Source organism: Spermophilus citellus (genome assembly GCF_964194105.1).
Source record: "Spermophilus citellus genome assembly, chromosome: 13".
In the NCBI taxonomy this organism is placed as follows: Eukaryota; Metazoa; Chordata; class Mammalia; order Rodentia; family Sciuridae; genus Spermophilus; species Spermophilus citellus.
The window spans coordinates 26290424-26311605 of NC_138193.1; the positions used below are offsets into that span (position 1 = coordinate 26290424).

Consider the following 21182-nt stretch of genomic DNA (forward strand, 5'->3'; position numbering starts at 1 on the left):
GGTCATGTCTTGTTATCTTCTGTCCCCCTGCAGGAAGCTCTACCACCCCAACAATGCCCAACTGGGCATGGCTGTGATGCGGGCAGGCCTGACCAACTGGCACGCTGGTCACATCGAGGTGGGGCACGGGATGATCTGCAAAGCCTACGCCATCCTCCTGGTGACTCACGGGCCCTCCCACCCCATCACCAAAGACCTGGAGGCAAGTAGTGCCTGAGGGCTGGGCCTCGGCCTCTGAGCTCCCTGAGGGGGAAAGGCCTAGTTCAGGTGGACCTGGCCCTAGGGGAGTCCTGATATCTGGAGGGACCAGAAAGGGAGGGTGCAGAAATGCTTTGTCACCCCCTTGTTTCATATCCAGGAACCCCGGGGCCCTGGGAGGGGGCTCTGTCTGTAGTGACTGAGGGGTGATGGCAAGGCTGAAGCCTGAGTACTGGGCCTGTGATGGCTGCGACTGGACTGAGAAGCCGGACCGTGGTGTGTGCACAGCCATTTACACATGGAGCTTGGAACTCGCCTCTGGAGTCTGACTCCGGGGCGGAATCCCAGCCTCTGCTCTCTCCAGCTGTGCTCCTCCACACAGTGATGGCAGTGACACCTGGCCGGCTCCACCTCTGTGTGGTAGGGACCAGGATGGTGTCTTGGTGTGGGTTCAGCAAGTCAGTGCTTAAAGGCACAAGGGACGAGGGGCGCAGTTTTACTATCTGCTGTTTCCCTGCCTGCTTTGAAGCGCTGGTTTATTTGAGTGACAGAACTGTCCTCAGGTGACTTCGTCCAGGGGAAGCAGGTATACTTCATGTCTTCACACTGTGACCTCAAGTGTTGCAGAGTGGCCTTGACACTAGGACTAGTGTGACCTCAGGTGGGGTGTCCCTGACTTCTCAGACTCCCAGATCCTCATCTATAAGAGACAGGATATGCTAACTCTGAACATGGATTCAGGGACCAAGTGACAGTGGGGAGCGGAGGTGACTAGCTGTCTGTCCAGACACTAAGCTGGTCCAGGCAGAGTCTCCGTCAGTCTGATTCACTGTGGTTTCCAGTGAAACCACAGATGTCCTGACACATGGAGGGACAGGGCTTTCTCGTGTGCCATACTCCATGATCTTCCAAACCTACTATAAGGCACAAAGGGATCTCATCTGTGTCCTGGACAAGACTGAGGGCTGAAGAAGTGGTTGTGTCACTTGCCTGAGGTCTCACAGCATAAGTGAGGGACCCAAGTCTGGGTCCCCACTTGACAGGTCCTGAGGGCAAACATTCTCTGGTGGAAACAGTCCCTCCAACTACTCCCTCGGGGCCACGCCGCCTCCCGCACTAACTGCCCACTGCTGAGGTGGAAGGCAGAGCTCCCTCAAGTGTCCTGAGCCATCCCCACCGTTCACTGTGGATGTATCCCCCAGGCCATGCGGGTGCAGACGGAGATGGAGCTGCGCATGTTCCGCCAGAACGAGTTCATGTACCACAAGATGCGAGAAGCAGCTCTGAACAACCAGCCCATGCAGGTCATGGCCGAGCCCAGTGCGGAGCCAGCCCCGGCTCTGTTCCACAAAAAGCCCTGAGGACCTGGGGCGGGGGCAGCCCGCGGGGAGGGGCTCTGGAGGCAGCAGGTCTCTGCAGAGACCCTTGGTGAGCAAGCTCAGCCTTGTGGGGACATCCTGCCCTTTGTTCACCTTGTCATTCGGGCTCAGTTCAGCTTGTCCAGTGAATTTGACGCTATCTCCCAGCCCGACACCTGTAGGTACGCGCTGGTGCTGGGTCCTAGGGTCTGGTAATGGAGCCCCCAGAGTAGGAGGGAGACAAATGTAAGTGATCGATTAAAGCCCAGTATCATCCTGAACGCAGTGGTGAACCACGTGGAGAGGGGTGCAGGGGAGGGATGTGTCTGGTGTGTGTGCACCCGGTGTGTGTGGGGGGTGCCATGGGGCCATGGTGCCAGGCTGAGGGTGGCAGGCACCTGGAGTCTCCTGGCTGCTCACCTATTTGTGCAAGTGTCTCTGGGGCTGCTGGTTTCCCCCGGGGCTGGAATCGTCAGCGTTTGGCAACTCGGGTGAGTGCTGTCCGGCTTCCTCAGGCCGGTGGGATTATGAGGAATGGCTGTTAGGCCCTTTAGGACCCACTCAGAGACCTGAAGCCCATTCAGAAGGGGACACATGCAAAAAGAGACAGGGCCTTGCCCAAGCCACCTCAGGATCTCAATTCTGGGTCTGGGTTCCAAGTGTAATTTTAGAAATAATTCTAGATACACAGAGGGAATATCTCCCCACCTTAGCACCCAGCCTGGTGCCTCCTTGTGATGTGAGAGCTTCGGGGACAATATCTAGGTTTTTCTCGCCATTGACCTAGTAGGACTGAAGAAGCCTTCCCAGGGTGCACCTGGGAGAGAAGGGAGGAGACACGCACCCGATGGCCCTGGGTCCAGCAGAAGTGTACCTGGGGGTTTGGCTCTGTGTGCCTGGGTGGTCTTTCTCAGCTCAGACTCCTTCATTGTCCCAAGAGGCTCCGTCAGAGGGCTGAGTAATTACTTCCCTTGCTGAATTTCTTTTTCTGTCTGTGCCCTGGGGTTCTTGCTCTTCTCACCAGAAGGAACACCTGTGCACCTCTTCAGAGGTGTGACCAGTGTGTCCTGATTTCCTGGGAGACTCTTGTTATTTCCATCAAAAAGTGTAGGTCTTGAGAATTGTCCTATTCCAAGAATGGCCTATTATCTTCTGAGACTTCAAATTTCTCACCAATGTTTTCTAAGACCCCGGAACAAACTCCGGGGTCTTAGGGATGTTCACAGACTTCTATGCAACCTTGGGCTACTACCACTGACCCCAGAACTCAACCCAGCCTCGTGGAGTCAAGTGAGCTCCACAAGCTCCGGGTTTTCCTCCACCCCTGCTCCAGCCCCAGGACAACCCACTGCCTCCCTCTGAACCTCATCTAGTGGCTGAAAACTCTGCAAAAGGCCACTCTTTGCAGAATATTAGTCCCTGACATTTGGCTCTTCTTCAAGGACACTCTCTTCTCTGGAAGGTTCTATAGGAAGACTGGCAGTTCTTTCAATCCCCATTCCGCAGACCAGGAGGCCATGCTCCACTGGCACATTCGAGTGACCCCCTCTTCGTCCTGGATGGAAACCTCCCCAGCCCTCTTCCTTTCTGGGCCATGTTTTCTGCCCACCCACTGGTTGTCTCCCATGTCCGGGTCATTTTTTTCCTCCCCGTCTTCCTGAAGCTGTTGTCTTGGTGAATTCTGTGTGTCTGTGATCCTCCCTCTCTCTCTCCTCCAGAGCTAGACTGCTCCTGTGCCCTGGAGCCCTGGTCTTCCTGTGACCCTGGGACCTGCTCCATGCTGGTTTCCCTCCCTCCAGGGTCCTGCTACTCCTCACCACTGCCCATCTTCAGATCAGGACTCTTGGACCTCCAAGACCCTTGGTCTCCATGGCGAGGGTTCTTTTAGTTGTAGTCTATCTGCTTTTCCTCCCTCTGCATTTCTGTGGAGCCCACTGCAGCCTGGCCCCACCCTGCCCTCCACTGCCCCTGCCCCTCCACTGCCCCTGCCCCTTCACTGCCCCTGACCCTCTACTGAAATGGCTCTCGTCCACTCTAGCGTTTGCTGTTGGGGCCTCGGATGAGTGGACTTCTCTCTACCCACTCCACTCCCTGACCGTGACTGACATGACTGTTCCTTGGGAGGAGCCTCTGACGTTGTTTCTCCACCTGCCCCCACGTGTGGCATCACAGGAGGTGGTTCATCCCTCTATCCACCCTCTTCTCTCCACACACACTCCCTGCCTGTGCTCCAGTAGGTCCTCTGCTGAAGGGCTGCCTGGAGGATGATGCTCTGTTCCCTGACCTTGAGCTCCAGCTCCACTGCCCCCCCCCCCCAGAACATCACCCCGGGGCATTGCCTCCCTTCTGATTGTGAACTCCTGGAGGGTGGGGCTGTTCTTGCCCCAGAACCTGGCCCAGGTCCTGGAGCAGGACAGGTGCCTGGGAAATATGTATGATGGATGGATGAATTTGCTAATTACTGAGCAGTGTGCACTTTGAGTTTTTGTGTCACAGCAATCAACAAAGCCCTTTAAGCCCTTTATGTTTCCAAGCAAACAGGTGTGGCTTCTAAGGACCTTGGAGCAGTGATGATGGATAATTTTTGCCGCCCCAAACAGTCATCACTAGCGACTCCTGACTGCTGAGCACTTGAGTCTGACTCAGACGGAATCTTTTATTTTATTTAATTTCCGTTTATGTTTGAATAGTCAAAGCAATCAGTGGCTGCTGTGCTAGATTGTGCAATTTTAGGGGAGTAATTAAGGATAGGTTTCCCCCACCCCCTGCTCTCAGTACTAAGGATTTAACCCAGGGGTGCTTTACCACTGAGCCACATCACCAACCCTTTTTTAAAAATTTTATCTTGAGACAGGGTTTCACTAAGTTGCTTAGGGCCTTGCTAAACTACTGAGGCTGGCCTCGAACTTTTGATCCTCCTGTCTCAGCTCCCAAGCCATGGAATTACAAGGGTGGGCCACCACTCCTGGCTCAGAGTAGTTTTTAAAGCCAGACTTCCTTCTCCTCCCCACCCCATGAATCATTTCCTCTAACCCAATCCGTGTTTTGAAAAGGGGAAGCACTCTTCTGGGTGGATGTAGACTGCTGCAGGTGTAGACCGCATCGCACCTGCAGACACCTGGCACGGCACCTGCGGCAAGCGCCCCCTGTGGGCGGGAGGACCGCAGAGCAGGCAAGGGGCCCGAGAGGTCGAGGCAAAAACAACCCACCTTACCCACAGCTGTTGAGCCAATTTGTGTAAAGCAGATTTCCAGCCCAGGGTCTTCTGGGCATCTGTAAAAACCAAAATTCGCTTCTAAAATTAAATCTCCTTTTCAGTCCAAGTCATAATAGCAATCTTCCCCCAAATGAGTTCCCAGGGAGGAGCCTCGCTAGGAGCCGGGGAATTTTGTGTAGTCCTGGAGGTTTGCTCAGAGTACTTGGCTACTCTCTCTCTTCCTGCGGCTGGAGATCCAGAACCTCAGTGCCACCGCCCCTTGTGGCTGTGGATGAACCTCTTCTCTCAGCCTCTGCATCTGCTCTCGGAGGTTAATTCCTGTGGCTGCACAGTTGCTGCTAATGCTCTTACCAAACCCAGCGACATTCCCCGAGGAATCCAATGGCAACAGTGTCGTGCTTTACTCTGATAGCCTTTGGTGTGCACCAATTCATGGGCTTCTTGAAAAAGCTCTAGAGAAGGTCTCCTGCTGCCCATTTCACAGTGAGAATACCGAGGTCCAAAGTCATGGAGCAATTAGCTACAGTTACATCTTCAAGCCCAGAATTTTTTCTTAAGGCATATGCTTGTTAAGTTCATTGCCCTCTAAAAAATGGTTCCAAAAAATCATTTACTTGCAAAAGATTCATACAATGTAAATCAGGCAAAAAGCTTTAGACTTTCAAATTTGTTCCACCCTAGAGGTCATGGCTTTTATCTAGTGTTGCAACCAACTAGAGGTTTCCCGTGTTCACCTATAGCTTTGTTTCATGTTTTAGCAAAATTTACAGAAATGATATTGTCAACATTGTTACAAAACTAGCTTTTTAAACAATGTGCTTTATCTTAAGGGACATTTCTATGCTGTACATGTAGACCTACCTTGTGCATTTAATGTATTATGGGTTATTTCAGGGCATGCCTGGACCACAGTTCTGTTCTTATTTAGCAGTGAGCATTTATTTACAACTTTAGGTTTCTGCATCTGTGTGTCTCTTCATGCCTGTGTATAGCACGTGTGTAGGAAGCCCTAGGACAGTGGCCTTGCTAGGTTTTAGGGATCACATTGTTTCCAATGTGATCAGGGATACTGTCAAGTGGCTCTGTATGGGCCTCACAGTGTTCACCTGCCATGGAAGGCAGGGCCTGTGCCCAAGTGCTTACATAGCTTGGGTGTTTCTTTTTACTATTGACTTTTATTTGGGTACCGCCTCCATAGTTACTATGGAAACAGATGTATTTCATGTGTGAGCAGCCTATTCAAGTCCTCGACCCACCTCCCCATTGACTTGCAGGTCTGGTTGATCTCACGAGTAGAGCTGTCCTGTGTCTGCCCAGTGCTCCTTCCCCTATCCCTTCAGGGAGCCACCCTCAGGACAAGCCCACTGCACACCCTCTTTATCCAGCTCCTTGCCCATGGGGCTGGCTGGGGAGGGCTGTGCCAGGGCCACCCTACAGATGCGGCACACCTGGAGTTCCTGTCAGGGACACCAGAGAGGGCCGGCTGAGGTCTACAGTGCAGGGTGAGACCTGCCCTCCGGTCCTGAGCTGGTGGGGTGGAACCTGGGGATCATGATTGGAGGTGGCTCATAGGTGGCTCATGGGTGACCAGGAGTTATCCAGACCATCAAGAAGAAAAATCATTTTTAAAACAAACTTCACTTTATTACATTAATTTTACACAGTAAAAGAATATAAAATGCAGACTTGTCTAGATTCTCTTGCTGATTCTCTTGAAGACAATGTCACCCACAGTCATGGTCTGAAAGCCAGAAAAAGAAAACATGAATTGTTCACCTGATGTTAAATTGTAACAAAACAAAACAAAAACCAAGTTCCCAAAATAGCCTAGGATATGCCCATATGTGAAACAAACAACTCAAAGATCCCGCTGTTTTCTGTGGGACCGGAGGAAGCACTGGCAGTTTGTCCTAAAACCCTGTGCCAGCCTTCATCACTTCCCTTTTGGTGTGGAGATCTGTCCTGCCATTTACTGAATTATCTTGTACATCGATGGCTGTTATAGCAAGATCACCCAAACCAGCCTAATCCAATCCAATTTCCCAAGGTTTCATTGAGCACCTATTATGCACCAAACACATGCTCTGAGTGTCAAGGACACATGTACACAGACACATGGAGCAACTGGCCAGGAGCACGGTGGCCCTCACCACTTTCTGCCCAGGGCTGAGTGGGGCAGTGACAGTGAGGTCTGTGTTATGAAAGGACATGCCCTCCGCCCTGTGGGCACTCTGGAACGTGACAGCGGTGGTGACCTAGCAGGTGATGAAAGGAGCTCCTGAACTTGGGCAGCAGGGAGGGGCTGCTGCTGAATGAATGGGAGCCCTGGAAGGATGGCCCTGGACAGGTTAGCCTGACTAGTGAGTCCCTTGTCCTGCCTCCCCTCAGGAGACCCGAGGATGAGGCCAGACAGAGGTTATGTAAGGCTGCTGGCCGGGGCTCAGTCCTGGCGGCTCAGCTCCACTGCCCTGCTCTGCCCTGCAAGTCCTGCTTGAGGGCTGTGGCTCTTGGGTGGGGACAGCCTCCTGGGCAGCCTCCTTCTGCAGCTCCTTGAGCCTCGTGCTGGGGGCAACACTGCAGAGCGACAGGCAGATGCAGCCTGTGCTGGGGAGGCTGGCCAACGCCAGGTACTGGGGTGTCTCACCCCTGAGGGCACTGCCCATCAGCTGCATCAACTCGCCCCCAGGGCTTGTGGGTTAGTGCTGGCAGGAGGCAGGGCTGCTGCTCTGAACCTCTGAGAGGCCATAAAACAGGAAAGGCAATGAAGAAGCCTAACTTGGCCACAGCCTCGTGGTGTGTGGCTGCTGTTTCCTTGGGAAGGGTGACTCCAGGAGCCCAGAGGCCAGCAGAGGGACACCCGCAGACTGGCTGCATTTCCTCCCAGCGGGGACAGGAGGAGGTGAGCTGTGCCGGTGGCTGCTCATCCCAGTGCCTCTGTCCCCAGCTCCTCCCTCACGCCAAAGGTTTGGGTGTTCAGGCACCAGTTCAGCGACCACTGCCCCTAGCTCCATGCTGCTGCGGCTCCCCATCTAGAAACGCTGCTGTTGAGCCTGTGCGTGAACCACCCGTGCGTAAGGGCTCCTCCAGGAGTGGAAGGTGACACTGACAGCAGCAGCACACTTGGAGACTTGGGGCTGGGCCGGCAGGGTGGGGGACCCTGAGCAGATCCTCACCCCCACCTCTCCTCTCCCAGCACTGGGACCCGAAGCCCCGAGCACCAACTCACACTGGTGATGATGTCACCGTTGAGTTCAGTCACAGACTTGATGTTTTTGATAGTTGTCACCAGTTTGTTGTCACCTTCCATGTTGACCACTGTCTGCAGGAGATGGAGAGGGCCTGTGAGGAGGGGTCTGGGAGTGGGCAAGACCCTTGCCATGAGCCTGGCTCCCCTGCACAGGGTCAGCTTCCAAACACCCAAACTCCCGGCCCTGTGCTCCCAGCGGCCTCTCGGGCTCCAAGGAGCAAGGTGCACTTCAGAAGGAGAGAGGAGCCAGCACCGTGCGGCTGGAAGTGCATTCTGTGGCATTGACCCAGAAAGACCCCAGGACCTAAGTGTTCCCAAACACAAATGCTAGGATAGAATCAACTAAGGTCCCAATTCTCCAAGCTGGTGGAGGGAGGCCAAATTCATAGTGCTGGCCAGCTGAGAGAACACGTGGCTTGCTTTGGCATGTACCCATCCTTCCAGAACATTCCTCTTTTCTCCTGCAGCCCTCCTTCCGAGCCTTAGGCATGCTGGAAGAGGTAACTCAGAAACCCAGCCAGGAGCAGAAGATGCTGGCCAAGGTGAAGCTCTGGCCTCAAAGCGTTCCAATGGAAAGGCCTGTGGGGACCCTGTGGGCCTGCAGCTCCGGAGTCCCCTCCTGGCTCACACATCACGTCTGCAGGGCAGAGGTGGAGGCAGCCGGGAGAGGCACAGGGACACCTGGGAGCAGAGGAGACAGGCTCGGTGGCTCTGGGTCCACCGGGTGCACGTGGTCCTGTGGGGCACCTCAGAGGCCCATGGAGATGGCGCCATAGGACAGGCACCACGGCATGCACACGGCCCTGCCCAGCTCCCGTCGCACCCCAGGTTGGCAGCCTGTGTCATGTGGGAGCCAAGGTCGGGCAAAGCCAGGCCTGCGCTCCTGCCGAGGCTTGTGGTCCTGTGCTGCCGGCACCTCTGGAGACCTTCCCCACACCCTCTGCTCTGGGCTCATCAAGGGCCTCACTGACACCTGCTGGGCACCTCCGAGGCTCTCGAGAGCCAGGGGTGTTGGGCCCGGAGAACGAGAGCCTCAGAGTCATGCTCTGAGCGGGCTTCCCATGTGGCCGAGCACCGGGATGGGCCAGGGAATATGAAATGGGCTTCCCCAGGGCCATCTGCTGCCCTCCCCTCATGGGGTGCCCGCAGTGGGAACCGGGAGGCTCAGGCAGGAAGCCTCGGAGACAGAGGTGGCTGCAGGGGTGCCTCTTACCTTGATCTTCTCCCCGGTCATGGTCTCCAGCTCGCACTCCTCCCCCAGGGTGAACTCATTCTGGATCACCTTGGAGCCGGTGGTGATGGTGAGCTTGAAGTGCTTCCCGTTCTGCACCACCTCCGACACCCCCTTGAGGTCCTTCCCCTTCTGGATGAGGTCATCGGGCAGACCTGGGGAACCAGGAGGCTTAGAAACAGCAGGGTGGAGTGCAAAGCTGGGTAGAGAGAGACTAACATGGGGGCAGGACAGTGCTGACCCCCGAGGCCTGAGAGCATGGCGCTTTGGCCTCCAAAGGGAAGGTGGGTGGTGCCAGGCCTGCCGCCATCTTGCCAGTTCATTCATAGAGGATGCTCCTGTGCCTGGAACCTTCCCTCTGCGGCTCCCTGCCTCCCACTCACGGCCACTCCCCCTTCACTCGGCTCTTGGAGTGTACGCAGCCCACCCTCCACACCCCGAGGCACCAGAGCCTCTGTTCTCCAGACCAAGTCGCTCCTGAGGTGGCGGGGGCTATGGACACCCAGGCCAGACCAGGCACAGTTGGGCAGTGTGGGCAAAGCTGTTGGGTGTGGGGCACCTCCTGCAGCAGGGTGGCACTCCTGGTATGGGTGGGCATTTGGACACACAGGTGTGGGACCTGCTGCAGATGGGGGTTCTGGGGGTTCCTGGAGGCCTCCTTTCCTGTCCCTCCCCCAGCACCCTCCCCCTTCCTCCTGCACCCTCCTCTCCAGGCTACCCCCGCCAAGCAGGCGTCCTCCCCAGTCCCTGGTGGCACCTGCTCATCTTCCAAGGCTCAGCCTCCCTCCACACCCTCCTGGACCTGGGGAGGCCAAGGAGTTAATGCAGGCCTCTGGGTCCAGAACCTACTTCCAGTCCCACCCAAACCCTTCCCACCATGTGACCCTGGCCACAACTACCCAGCCTTTCTCAGCCTCAGTTGCCTCCACTGTGAAATGGGAAACTCACTGTGCCCATCTCAGCAGTTTGTGAGATTGGTGGGGCATTGAGGATCCTGGCTAGGCACGGTACCCTACACAGCAAGGGGCACCTGCTCACATTCATCTCTGCTCTCTAAACTGCACCCTGGAAATGTGGCTCATTGTCATCTGTCTCCTTGATTATCTGTCCAGCACAGAGCTTGATATGTGGCTGGCCTGGAACCAAGGCTGTCATGAAGGGATGAAGGGATGGCTGGGTGGCTGGGTGGGTGGGTGGGTAGATGCATGGATAGGTGGATGGATGGGTGCGTGGGTAGGTGGGTGGGTAGGTAGATGGGTGGATGAGTAGGTGGATGGGTGAATGAGTAGATGGATGGATGAGTGGGTAGATGGGTGGGTGGGTGGATGAGTAGGTGGATGGATGGATGGGTGGTTGGGTGGGTGGGTGGGTAGATGGGTGGATGAGTAGGTGGATGGGTGGATGGGTAGATGGATGGGTGGATAGATGGATGGATGGACAGGCTCACACAGTGAAGTTCCAGAGAACATGAGCTTCAGTCCAGTCAGCTCTCTTTTCACTGGCCGTGGGTGGCCTTGTCCAGGGAGTCACAGTGCAAGTGGCAAAAGATCGCAAAAGCCCACTGACTGACCCTAGTCCAGTGTGCCTCAGCCTCTCCTCCGTCTCAGCCTCAGGCCCTGGAGCCACCCCAGCAGGGCCAGACTCACCACCCGTCCAGCACTCACCAATTGCCTTCATGAAGGGCTCGAAGTTCTCCTGGCTCTGCAGCTGGTACTTGCCAGAGAAGTTCATGGTGGCGGCGAAGCTCCCTGTGCCCACTGACACTGCTGGCTGGGCTGCTCACTGCTGCAGCTTTATAGGGGCTTCTTCCCTTTCAAATATCGGCCATAGGTCAGTAGCTGTCGATTTCTTTATGGCCAGGTTCAAACATTAACTTCCGAGAGCAATGGTCAACGATAAAATCCAGGATGGGCACATCAGAGGTTTTCCCTACTCAGCAAACAGCGATGATGCCAATCGGGGCAAGCCCGAGGGCCCTGCAGCCTCTCAGTTGAGTGCCCACCCCTCATGGAATGTGCATGCATGCACACTGTGTACAGGCGTGTGTGCACGTGTATACACACATGGGGTGAGTGCGCATCTGTACGTGTGCACGTTTGTATGTGTACTGTACACACGTGGGTGAGTGAGCATCGGTACATGTGCATGTTCATATGTGTACTGCACATGTACACAACACACCCAGTTTGGGCTCAGAACCTTCCTTACTTACACGGCCTTAGGGTTGGTCCCCACTGCTGTCATTGTCACAGACTTGATGTTCACAAAACTGTCATCACCTGTCACATCTCCACAGTCCAAAGCTCTCCTAAGTGAAGTGCTGAAGTGGCCCTGGCTGCATGTGGGGCAAGCCACTCACACCCAGTGTGTGCAAATGGGGAAGCATTTCTTTGGCAGGACATGGTCAGGGAAAGGAAGAAGGAGGGCTCTGCTGACTCACCCCAACAAGGGACAAGGAACGGTGACATGTGCGAACTTGACCCTGCACTTGCAGAGACCTGAGGCTGCTCTAGCCTATCTCGAGATGCAGTGGATCTGTATCCCCCACTTCCACACCTGAGGGGCTCTAGATGAGCACTGCCCACTTCTCTCGCTCCCCCGTCTGGATCAGGTGCCAGCCTCTGTATCAGCAGCAGCCTGTCCCTGTCCACCAGGCCTGTCCACTCTCGGCTGCACAAGTCATCCTGACATGCAGCCTGACCACGTACTCCTGTTTCAGCCTTCAGGGCTGCGTGTCACTCAGAGGCCACAGGCTCTGGGCATCTGGAGGGTGCTGGTGTCCCGTGTCCCAGCCAGACGACCCTCCAGCAGCACTGTCCTTTGCCAGCATGAGCTCTGGTTTCTACTTGGGAAGTGATTGCCCTGCTCCACTTCTAGCAGGGTTCCCAGCCCCGAGTCACCTTTCTGCCCTTTCCCCTCTTTCTCTGTGGGCCACAGTCACAGGCAGGCGCTCACATGGGGCGACTGTGCCTCCGTCTGCACTCACGGGGCTCCTCTGCCCTCCTCCGCCTGTCAACCGCATGGCTCCTCTGTGAGCCCCCAGGACTGCAGATCTGCCAACCTCTGTGTCCTGAGGCCTGCAGGACACCTTCCTGTGCCTTCTTTCCTGAGGGTTTTCCTTGTTTTCCCTAATACTCTGCACAAATTAGGACCGCATCAGAGACAGATCAGCAAATAAGAACCATCGAAGCTCCCGAAGCCACGCTCTCCTGGTTGAGGGAAAGAGAGATGGTCAGCAATCCTCCGTCCTGCCAGCCAGGAGACAGGGGGTGGGGGGTGGTTTATCATGATTAGTCTGAATGGGCTGCAGCTTGGTGGAGAGTCCAGTGGGATGGGTGTGGGCAGGGCTGCCAAGGTGTACCTCCAGCCTGAACCTCCCAGTCCCGCGTGGCCTTTCTCCTCCCCTGCCACCCGGCTCTGCCACTCTGGCCTGTGCTGAGCAGGTGGCTTCAGAGCCCAGACTCTGAGCTCTTGGACGGCTCTGTCCCCTCCCCAGGGACCCCACCTGTCCCTACTTGCAGCACAATAACCCCTGAGGTCTAAACGCTCACTGCCCAGCTGCTGTCCCCTGCTCTGCCCCCAGTAGCTGGCTGGGTGGTGGGCTGTCTGCTCTGGTAGCCAGGCAGCCCCAGTCTCTGGTCAGGCAGGAGATGGGAAATGTGGGTGGATAAGAGCTCACACAGGGGCATCGGTGCCCTAGGAGGCACCCAGGGAGCTCAGGCCGATGCAGCCGCACCAGGCACAGCTGTGGCTCTGTCTCCTGCGTCCCCCACCCCAACCTCTGTGCCTCCAGGGTTTACATCTGCTGTTCTGAAAATGCTCTCTGCACCCGCATCCCTGCTGGGTGGGGCCAACATGTACCCTGCCATCTGCCGACAGTGTTGGGCACACTGGAGCACGCAGCCCCCTGAGAACTCTGGCCGTTCCTAGGCACCACAGTCACCTGGGCACAGGGATGGGGATGGGCAGGGGCATGATGGGCACAGGCATGGCCCTGTCATCTTGCTCTACCTTGACTTCGTGTCTTTTGATGTGACTCGTTGTCCTGAGGGCTCATTTGGACTCCAGTCTCCAAGTGGGACCCTGCTCTTCCATTTTTCTCTAAGTGAAAAAGTAAAAAAGCCATTATCTCAGGAAGTGGCCTGAAAATTCCTCTTGGAGAGGGTGTGTGTATGTGTGTGTGTGTGTGTGTGTGTGCGCGCACACGCGTGTGCATGTGCAGGATAAGCTGCTCGGGAGAGAGGGTGGGGAGCCCCCAGACCTATGTGTCCTTAAGAGGTGGGTGGGAGAAGACACAGGCTGTCCCGATGTGCAGGGGACCACTGAGGACCCAGGGAGAGGGGAGAGGAGAGGGGCCCACGGGAGGGCTTGGGGTGGGGTCACTTGCAGTTCCCAGTGGCCACAGGCCAAGGTCCTAGGATGCTGCCTGTCTGCGGCAGAGTGAGTGCCTGTCTGTCTGTCTCTAAGTCCCTCTGGTGTGACTGCGAAGGCTGTGGTGAGACGCACTAAGTGAATCACAAGTCATTGTTAGGAGCGAGAGCGTGACCTCAGCGGGCCTGTGACAGCTCAGGCAGCTAACCTGGAAAGCAGTATGGCAGGAAGCTGAGGGTCCACAGGGATGCTCCAGAAATCCAAGGAACTCAAGCTTACTTCATATAGACTCTGGAGTCCTGTGTGCCCCAGGTGGCATCTGGGTCATGTACGTTGCCTAAACCTGGGGTGACAGCCGCCCTGTGTCTGTCTGATGAGCACTGGTCGAGCCCAAGGCTAAATCCAAGATGTCCCGAGACCTCCTCCACCCGCCTCCCTTACCACCCAAGGACCGTTGCCAACAACTGTGGAGGAGTGGATGGGAAAGGGCTTGGGGTGGCGGAGTAACCAGAAGTAAAGAGCACGCCCAGCAGGCATGAGGCCCTGAGTTTGAGTCCCAGCATGGCAGAGAGAGAGAGAGAGAGAGAGAGAGAGAGAGAGAGAGAGAGGGTGGGGAGAGAGGGAGAGAGAGAGAGAGAGTTTAGAGAGTTTAAAGCCAATGAAACAAAAAAAACCCTGTGAACAAGAGCAATGGTCATCGCCGCCCCACCCACCGAGTGCGCAGGGGCTGGATCCAGGCAGCCCTCACCCTAGGCACTCTCTTGCACCCTGTAATCTCCACACAGAGCCCCTTCCCTTGACCACAGGCTTCAGAGGGCTGGGCCAGTGCAGCCCTGAGTCTAGGGTGGGGAGTGAGGGAGGGGCAGGTTCCCCACAGGGAAAGTCAGCCTCCATCCCAGGACCTCTGGGGAAGGCCCAGTCCATGTGACTTTCTAAGAGCAGGACCCATGGCCATCTCCCCGTGGACGCCCTGCCTGGCCCCGCACTTCCTACTCTGAACAGGCAACTCCTGCAGACGAGGAACAGCACTGGGGATGTGACCCATGCTGGTCAAAAGTTGGCACAGCTGGTGAGGAAGTGACCGCTCCCCAGAAGGGTCAACGCCCAACAGGCAGAGAACAGGGGAACCAGGATGATGGGTGGGAGGCCAAAAAGCCCCTCCCCAGCTCTAGACGGGGCCATTAACAGTCAACCAGGGCCCCCCGCCCCCGGGTCTGGAGCATTGTAGCCATTTCAAAACCTAACACTCATGAGTAGTTTTCCATAAAATTAGGAGAGGGTAATGACATCTTCCACCCACTGGCTGAGCAAACATAGGAGATAAGCTGAATTACAATGACAAAGTTCAAGTGGCTTTCAGAGAAAAAAGGCTCCAACTCCCTGGGCACAGCCCTGTGTCTGTCAACCCAGAGATGGCGCAGCCCCACCAGGTCCGCTAGGCTTCCCCCACCTCATGCTGCCTACTCAGATGGGAGTGTGTACGCTTGGTGGTGGCCAGGAGGTGATCAGCATTCATTTTAGAACAGGCACCTCTGCAGGTGTGTCTGACCCTGGTGCCTGCCTGCTGCGCCAGCTTGCCCGTTTCCCCGGAGCCCAGGGCTGCAGAGCAGAAGGGCAGGGCCAGCTCTGCTTCACCCACCGCGTGGTTCTGGAACCTCCTGCCTCCGCCTCCCCGACTGTTAGATGGTCACAGGGTTCTTGCTCTTGTGAAAGATCCATGTAAACTGCCAAGTCCTCAGGAACACGGAGCTCACACCACAGGGGACCAGGGCCCCTCGCATTTGTCTCTCAGGGTCCTAGGGGCACCCTGGCCCAGGACCCATCTTTCAGTTAATCCCCTGGCTTGGCGGCAAGCTTCCTCCCATCTCCCGGCCAGTCACTCAGGTGGGTCACCCAGGTCGCAGGCCTGAGGCTCCGCTTGGCTCCTGCAGGCTGTGGACTCGAGCGCCTGATCACCTGGGCTTAATTCCAGGTCTGCCAACCACTCGGGGGCCCAGCCTCCACCTGGGGCTTCCTGCTCTGCCTTCCTACCCGCTGTCCTGGCACCTGGGAGTCTCACTTATTTATTTTTCTCCTGTGACTTTGGCCACTCTAGGCCACGCTTCAGCCGCAGCGGCAACCATGCTGGGGGCTTCATTGGCTCAGTTGCTCACTCCGTTGTTGCGGGAGGACCTGTGCTTGTACACGCTGTTTTAAGACCTTCCTGTAGGACCCCTGGATGAACATACAGTAACAAATACAGTTTTAAAGACATTTTTAGGCATCATTGCACGTGTGCCTGTTTTGTTCTTCAGTCCTGGTAAGTTCCTTAAAGAACTCGCCTGTCACAACTGTACCCACCTAGGAGGGGACCTGCCTTAGGGGATCTGCAATAGCTGTGGCATGTTTTAGAAACCCACCCACTTGAAGAACCCACCAGGACTCAGGGGTAAAAACATGCCCAAGAGAAACACAGGTGGTGGCTTGCACTGTGAAAGGGGTCACGCAGCAGAGCACCCAGAGTGAGCGTGCAACCAACACCCTTCCCCGACATGGTGACATTTTAGGAATATCCTTCCTGTGACTCACTCTGGGGTCCCCAGAGAGCTCTTCACATGGCAGGTGGAAGAGCCTGTGGAGGACACAGCAGGAGGTGGGGGACAAGCAGGCTGGCGGAGTCCAAAAAGAACTCAACGCTTATCCGAAGCCAGCACATAGGCCCCTATTTTGACTGTAAAAGCTGATACTGTTTATTTTTCCTGTGTCCTTTGTCCCCTTGGGGTTATAAGCTAGCCTAGTTGACTTCCGAGTTAGCCTGACACTTGAAAGCAAACCTCTACCAACTCGCCACCCCTGCCCGGCAGCCCAAGATCCATGGGTCAGCAGCCAACTCCTGGCATCCAGGAAGGCTCAGCGCCACACCACTCCCAGGAAGCCTCCTGAGGCCTCTGCCCTTTCTGCAGCCAGGACCAACGTCCTCGCAGCATTTCCATTATATCAACAGTGATAACATTAGGGCCTCCAGGAGCCAAGTGCTTTTTCTCATTGACTTCTCAAAACAACTTAAAAGGTCCGCATTATGTCCCCATTTTCAGATGAGGAAACTAAGCTACCTGATTTCTACTCCATGAACACAATATGTCCTACAGTGTGGATTTTGTGTTGGGATTCAATTTTAAATTCACAGAGGACCTCACTGCCTAGCAGGGGACATGAGGGAATTAGAGCTGCCATCTGGATAGGGGAAAGTTTGAAGAAGACTTGGAAATGCAGAGAATGTTTGATTAAGAGTAAGAAGGCCGGGCACAGTGGCACACACTGTAACTCTAGCCACCCCAGAGGCTGAAGCTGGAGGATGGCAAGTTCAAGGTCAGCCTCAGTGACTCAGCTACACCCCGTCTCAAAATACAAAACACAAAGGGCTGGAGATAGAGCTCAGCCGTAGAGAGCACCTGGGTCTGAAAACCAGTCCAGCAAAAAACAAATAATAATAAATGAATAAGAGGGTAAGAAGGCGTTTTCTGGTTGGTTAAGGAGCTAAGATTCTCTCAGGAAGAGAGGAGAAGTCATGGAGCCTGGTTGCTGCAGAAAGACCCGTGATGCAGGGTGGAAGGACAGGATGACCGCGAGGGTGGGGAGGGGGGCACTGGGGCTGGGAGCAGGGGAATCAGCCACATAGGGCCGGGGAGGAGGGTGACCGCATCCCCTACAGTGGGACATGCAGCAGGGCTGTGATCTGTACAGGGAACACAGATGATCATGCATTTTGTCTACTATGTTCTAGAGAAATATAGACCAGTTTATGATCTTGTGGACATTATTGGAGTCTGATGTGGTAAACTGGCAATAACCTAGGCATTTTCAATGAGTGATTCATCCTCGGGACTGATTTCCAAGGTGTCGGAAGAGCTGGAAGAGACCAGGAGGGAGGACTCTAAGCTGGTGCTCGTGCCTGGGTGGAGCCCAGGGTCCCCACCGGCTCCCACAGGGCAGGAGGCAGCCGGTGCCTTTGGTTCTGGGTCCAATAAAATGATGCCCCCTCGACCAGAACTTGACCCACTGAAGAGGACAAGATGGTGAGGGGCTGGGAGAAGAGGCAATAAGCTGGCACAAGGACCTCAAAGGAGTGAAGCTGATGCATCGGTGACAAATTTTGGATTCGCCATTCTGAGTGGTGGTGAGTCAGGGCAAGCTCTTGGCAGAGTTGTGAGATCTGATGTGTGGCTTTGGAAGACTGCTCTCAGGGGGCAGGAGGGATGGGACGACATGGGGGACATGGAGGCCGAAGTCCTGGCAGAAGAGGTGGAAGCCTGAACTTGGGAGCAGGCAGGGGGGCGCCAGGGAGCGCTGTAGGTGGGCATGGGATGGGAGGAGTTGAAGATGCCGGAGGCCAGCCGGTCACCAAGGGGTGCATGCATCCACTGAGCCCTTTTCTCTGCCTACTGTCCCATGTGGGAGTGTCTTTTCCTCACTCTGAATCCTCTGTGGAGATTTGTTGTTCTGACACTCATCACTCAGTTTCACCTCCTTCAGTCTTGCCTCCTTCAGTCTCTCAGTCTCACCTCCTTCAGTCTCATCTCCTTTAATTTCACCTCCTTCAGTCTCACCTCCATTCATATCTTCCTTTCATTTTCCCCCAGCCATGGCAAGGTGCTTGATTATAGGGTGCAAGGACTTGTTTGTGTCCTTACTAAACTTTCATGTTCCTGGTGTAGAGACAGGCTCAGAACCCATGACAATGATGATTCCGGGACAGCCACGCCTGTGACCACCTGCAGAGCCTCCTCTCCCCAAGCCCTTTGTCACAGGTCTCTGGCTTCCTTACAGTCCCATGGCTGCTCCCTGTGCCAGGCCCTCCTCTGATGGGACTCCTGGCTTCTGAATTTCGACTGAATGGTTTAACTTTTAAATATTGGTTCAATTTGGTTAAGAAATAAAGTTCTTGCAAATCACGAAAGGTAAACTCTCTATTCCTTGCTTTCCACTTGTTGAATTATGATTGGAAGATTTAAATTTTAGGAGATGATATTCATTAAGTTGAGGGTCCAGTGATAAAATCGGACACCAGGGTTTTGTGATGACTTTTCTTTTTCTGTTTCCTTTTGCTTATTGTGTGTGACATTGGGAGGGCAGATGGCATGAAGGTGCTGGGAAGTTTCGGGATGTGCTCATACAAGTGCCCCCAGCTTCACCTGCAGGGCCTCCTGGCAGGAGCTTGACTGCATACGGGAAAAACGCCTCCCCCAGAGCGGAGTCGAGAGAGCACAGAGGTCTGTGGGTGAAGGCTGGAGTTGGTGTCAACATCCTGACAGCATTTCATGGTGACCCTACAGTTGGATGGGCGTGGCCCCAGGGAAGGAGCTGCAGGCTCCGGGTTCCATGCTGCACACAAGCTTCGGGAGGGCAAGTCCTGGTGACAGTGGTGAGGTGGACAGCCCAGCGGCTGATAGGTGTGCATGTGGGGTGCTGAGAACATGGACGGCCCTGCCCACTCCTCCTGTGACCAAGGCTTTGACAGTTCAGTTAAACTTCAACTAACTATTATTTGACTAAACTATCTCCTGGTTCCTGAGGGGCTGGAGGTGTCGGCCCTCTTTGTCTTTACTGACAGGAGCTCTGATGGGGCTTGTTTTCCAAAACCAGAGCAAACTGAAGCACCAGCGTCTTGAGCAATACCAGGGTCAGCAGAGACCAGAGGGATTCAACCCTGTGTCACCAAGATGCGCATGGCCCAGAGGAAGAGCAGGAGTCTCAAACAACTCGCTTCCTTCTTCTCCAACAGGCCCCAGTGGACAAACTCTTTACCCTGCTTGTCTCAGATGAGACTCTAGGTTCTGAAGACCAGACCACAGCCATGAGCTTCCTTCTGCGTAGCTCGAGACTGGCGGGCTCTCAGCCTCCTTGGCGGGGCACCTGCAATTCCCACTCACCACCCCATCACCACTGGAGCCTCCTCAGGTCCTAGAGGGCAAGTGTCCTGCCTGAGGCCACGCCTCTAGGAGGCAGCAGAGAGCGTGGGTCTTTAGGGAGCAGTTCAGGATGGCCTCCACTTCCAAAGACGCTGTCCTTGCCCATCTTCCTCCAAGTGCAAGGGAGGCTGTGTCTTGGTAATAGGTACATATTCAGGATTTGGAAATTCCTCTTTTAGTGCATCACTAGCGAGTCTGGCTATTAGACCAGAGAGCCAGGCATATTGCGGGTTCTGAGCGTGAAGGCTGATAACACCATGGTGAAGTCTTCCCACTCGGTGCTGGGCAGTTAGGAAGGGGAGGATGGGACTTTCTCAAGGACTTTTTAAAGACTCAGAGAGATTTTTTTTCCCCTGGTTCTACATCCATTGAATGGCTTGCACATTTCCAGGGTGCATCTGCAGAGATTTGTGAAATGAGGTCTGCCTTCAACACTCCTCCAGACCTCAATTCAAACAAGATGTGAGACAGAGCGCCTGCCTGGCCACAGGGTCTCCATGTGACTAATCTGACTGGCTCTCCAAGACCATATCCTCTGCCCCCAGCTTACATAATGTCATCCCTTCTTGGCTGAACTCCTGCCTTGCCTCAGCCTCTTTGGCCAGATCCATAGGCTCCCATTGAGATCCCCATCTCCATGCTCTGCAGCTGTATCCCCAGTCCCTGGGCCCTCCAAGGTGGCTGTTGAGGCTGACATAATGACCACCTAGGGATGAAGGGAGGAAGGAGCCTCAGAAGCCCTGGGCACAGCCCCCTCTGGCTCAGACTGAGCAGAGGAGGGGCCTGGGAGAGGGGCAGGCTCCTTCACACCCAGGCCCCAGGTCCTCGGGTCACCTTGGTCACTTCTCAGCCATGCGTCTCACGGGCTGGTTCTTTCGGGGCAGGGCTGAGTGCCAGGACCCCAGCACCAGGTCCCCAAGGCAGCAGGAGCTTTTTGGCCTCGACTTCTGCCTCCAAACCCGAGCGGCAGGCACGGCCCTGCCCACACTGCCCCTTCCTCTCCTCACCAGTGCACACCAGGGCCATGGGACGGGTGTTGCTCAGTCATACGAAGAAGAAGATTGAACCTGCTTTACAGCGGAAAATAAAAACCAGGAAGGATGTGATCCGAACTTCATTAGTGAGGCGGGCTGAACCCCACCTGGGGAGGCTGCTGAGGTGGTGGGCTGGGGGCTGGGGCTGCCCTGGGCACCTGAGATCTCCCAGGTGCCCACTCTCCTTCCCTGCAGGCCTTTGGAACCCCCTCCTCTGGTGGAGTGGATGGACAGGACAGGACCGTGGTGGGGTGGCCACGGTCCTCTCCAGCAAGTCTTCACTGGCATCTGCTCCCTGGCTCAGGGGACCCCTCTGCCACTCAATGGAACCTAACAAGATCATCGTCATTGTACTTTGATCCCATCATGACTGAAGTGGTCACTGGAGTCTTGCAGTCACATGGCCTCGGTGACTCTTGGAGAAGGGGCCTGCTCTGACTTTCATTTCCCCTGCCAATCTCCTCAATGGGCATAGAAACAGGCATTGTGGTCCTTGAAGGATTCATAGTCGCATTTATATGCCATGGAGTCCTGGCCACTCAATTCTGGGTCTGCACTGGTCTCTCTGACCATAATTT

The 21182-nt window shown here is 55.3% G+C and overlaps 2 protein-coding genes across 4 annotated transcripts in view; one reads left to right on the forward strand and one right to left on the reverse strand.

Moving 5' to 3' along the window:
* Window positions 1-1837, forward strand: part of SMYD1 (SET and MYND domain containing 1) — a 32761-nt gene extending 30924 nt beyond the window's left edge. For all 3 annotated transcript variants that reach the window (XM_081265208.1, XM_081265210.1, XM_081265209.1), the window contains 2 exons: window positions 34-202; window positions 1401-1837. In XM_081265208.1, the coding sequence (XP_081121334.1) occupies window positions 34-202; window positions 1401-1559 (328 nt within the window). In that variant the 3' untranslated portion in view covers window positions 1560-1837. The remainder of the gene's footprint in view (window positions 1-33; window positions 203-1400) is intronic.
* A 152-nt stretch (window positions 1838-1989) lies between these two features.
* On the reverse strand, window positions 1990-18398 carry FABP1 (fatty acid binding protein 1). Its single transcript, XM_081265217.1, has 4 exons — window positions 10916-18398; window positions 9234-9406; window positions 8000-8092; window positions 1990-6514 (listed from the first exon to the last, which is right to left on the reverse strand). The coding sequence occupies exons 1-4, from the start codon at window positions 10980-10982 to the stop codon at window positions 6464-6466; spliced, it is 384 nt and encodes a 127-aa protein (XP_081121343.1). The 5' UTR covers window positions 10983-18398; the 3' UTR covers window positions 1990-6463.
* Window positions 18399-21182: the final 2784 nt, after the last annotated feature.

What these genes read in the sequence shown, in the direction of transcription:
- FABP1 (XM_081265217.1), bottom strand. Translation starts at nt 10,982, where the DNA reads ATGAACTTCTCTGGCAAGTACCAGCTGCAGAGCCAGGAGAACTTCGAG. An exon ending in GCCCTTCATGAAGGCAATTG is followed by an intron (nt 9,407 to 10,915) that starts GTGAGTGCTGGA and finishes CTGGTTCCCCAG; the next exon opens with GTCTGCCCGATGACCTCATC. An exon ending in TGACCGGGGAGAAGATCAAG is followed by an intron (nt 8,093 to 9,233) that starts GTAAGAGGCACC and finishes CATCTCCTGCAG; the next exon opens with ACAGTGGTCAACATGGAAGG.